Raw genomic sequence first — 2,094 nt, 5'->3', positions numbered from 1 at the left:
AAATTTTTTTTTTTTTTTTTTTTTTTTGATAATAGAATATTTATAACTTTCTTCATGACTCATTTAACTCTTTTAGAAAAGATTAAAAAGAATATAAGAAAATAATAGTAAATTTATTAAATTATTTTTATCTAATATATTCATTTATTAACTATTATAATTAATATAAAATAGAAAAAAGAATTGAGAGTGATGTATAGATTACTAATAATTTATTAAAGAGTATCAATTCCAAGAAAAAAAGTCATTAATATATTTTATTGAAAATTAAAAGTATCATTTATTTTTGTATAGCTTTCTTTGCAAATAGATTAGACAGTCGAAGAAAATTTTAAACGACTCATTTTTAAATCTAAAAGACACATTTCTTCTTCCATTTAATCTCGTGAACTTTTTTAAAGAATTTTTATGTTAACTCAGTTAGCATGATTTTTAAAATACTCAGATTTGTTGAGATCATGGCTCCTGTATTTTCCAAAGATGCGTGGCGTTGTGTATGGCATATGATACAGGTTTATAAATCTATTTTTGTCTTATATATAGTTATTTTTCATTTTTATTACATAATAAACTAATGTTTCTCATCTTTCTTTTTTGCCTTATAGAATGACCTAATTCATGGATGGGGTCTTGATTTTGCTCTCAGAAAATGTGTAGAGGTTAATAGTTTTATTTATTTATTTATATTATAAGTACTTATTTGGCCATGATTGAATCTAATGAATTTTATATTTATTGAATATATAGTCTCCTCATGAGAAAATAGGAGTTGTTGATAGTCAATGGATTGTTCACAAAAGTATTCCCTCACTTGGAAGCCAGGTAAATAAAGTTTGAAGGGAATATTTGTTTCAAGTTATATATAGATTTATTTTCAGATTTTCTTTTTTAAATATAATGATGGAAATTCTACTTCTTTATCATTTTTTTTTTCCTTTCAAAAAAATATTTTTACTTTAGTATATTTCATAATTTTTATTTTGTTCTCATAAATAAATGGAAAAAGATCCATTATAGCAATTCCGTCAAATAAAAACATGATTGATATTTCAAAATGGAGAATTACAAATTTTATATTCCCAAATAACAAGAATGTTTTTCTTTTTTAAAGTCACTTTGGATTTGAAAAAATTATTATAAACTATATTCTCTTCTTCTTTAAATTGTTTTGGATTGATTCATTTCCAAACATGATAATTAATATTTTTGTCCACTAATAATATCTGTGATTGAATTGAGCAAAATTTTATGATTTAATTAACGGGTGTTTCAATAGGGGAAAGCGGAGGGTGGAAGGTCACCGTGGGAAGGGGTATGTATGAATTTTGGTTTCTCTTGCTCATATTTGTTTTATTAACCAGTTTATCATGCACTATACTTGTTTAAGTAATGATGAAAACATTTTTGGCATTCAAGTTGAATGTGTACCATAACTAGTATCAAACTTTGATTTGGATCAGGTGAGAGATAGGTGTAGCAAAGAATGGGCAATGTTTAAAGAGCGTATGGCGAATGCAGAGAAAGATTATTTTCAAAGAGGACATACTCCCCTTAATTCCACCGGTACATAGATCATTATTAGGACATGATTATGAAATTTTTTTTTTGATATATTCTAACTAGCATTAACAATTATCGCCAGAGTAGACTCTTTGTTCAAGAATAGACAGTAAGAAAATTGTTATTTTTTTCTTTGTTTTTCAACCAAAATAAAACGACTACAATTTTTGTTATGTATAAATAAAGAAAAGCTAGAGCAAAATCAATCCAAAGAAAACAATTAAGAAGTGAGAAAAACTACTCTCTAATGAAATGGGCTCCCATGGCATCATCAGCTGGCAAAAGAAACTCATCCCATTATAAGACCTCGTACCCAAGTTTGAGATAGTGCATTAGTAACCTGTATCTCGTGCCATATCAAGGAAAGACTAAAGTATTCTAAAAGGCCTGGGAATTGAACTTACATGTTAGTGTCCATGCATGATTTGGAATAAACACCCTCTTCTTTTGCTCTTCATTTTTGAGTTCATGACCATCACATTGATTTGATTATATTTTGGAGCATCATCACAAGCACATTTTGATAACAATTAT

General features: G+C 26.8%; 1 protein-coding gene across 1 annotated transcript in view; it reads left to right on the top strand.

Moving 5' to 3' along the window:
- LOC101509620 (uncharacterized) overlaps positions 1–1,705 on the top strand; it is a 7,713-nt gene extending 6,008 nt beyond the window's left edge. The window contains exons 11-15 of the mRNA XM_004499342.4: positions 425–512; positions 606–659; positions 748–822; positions 1,277–1,312; positions 1,461–1,705. Of these exons, the coding sequence (XP_004499399.2) occupies positions 425–512; positions 606–659; positions 748–822; positions 1,277–1,312; positions 1,461–1,571 (364 nt within the window). The 3' untranslated portion in view covers positions 1,572–1,705. The remainder of the gene's footprint in view (positions 1–424; positions 513–605; positions 660–747; positions 823–1,276; positions 1,313–1,460) is intronic.
- Positions 1,706–2,094: the final 389 nt, after the last annotated feature.

The sequence above is a fragment of the Cicer arietinum genome, chromosome 3, assembly GCF_000331145.2.
Source record: "Cicer arietinum cultivar CDC Frontier isolate Library 1 chromosome 3, Cicar.CDCFrontier_v2.0, whole genome shotgun sequence".
NCBI classification, from domain to species: Eukaryota; Viridiplantae; Streptophyta; class Magnoliopsida; order Fabales; family Fabaceae; genus Cicer; species Cicer arietinum.
The sequence above is the reverse complement of the archived record's forward strand: the minus strand, read 5'-3'. Positions and strand labels throughout refer to the sequence as shown.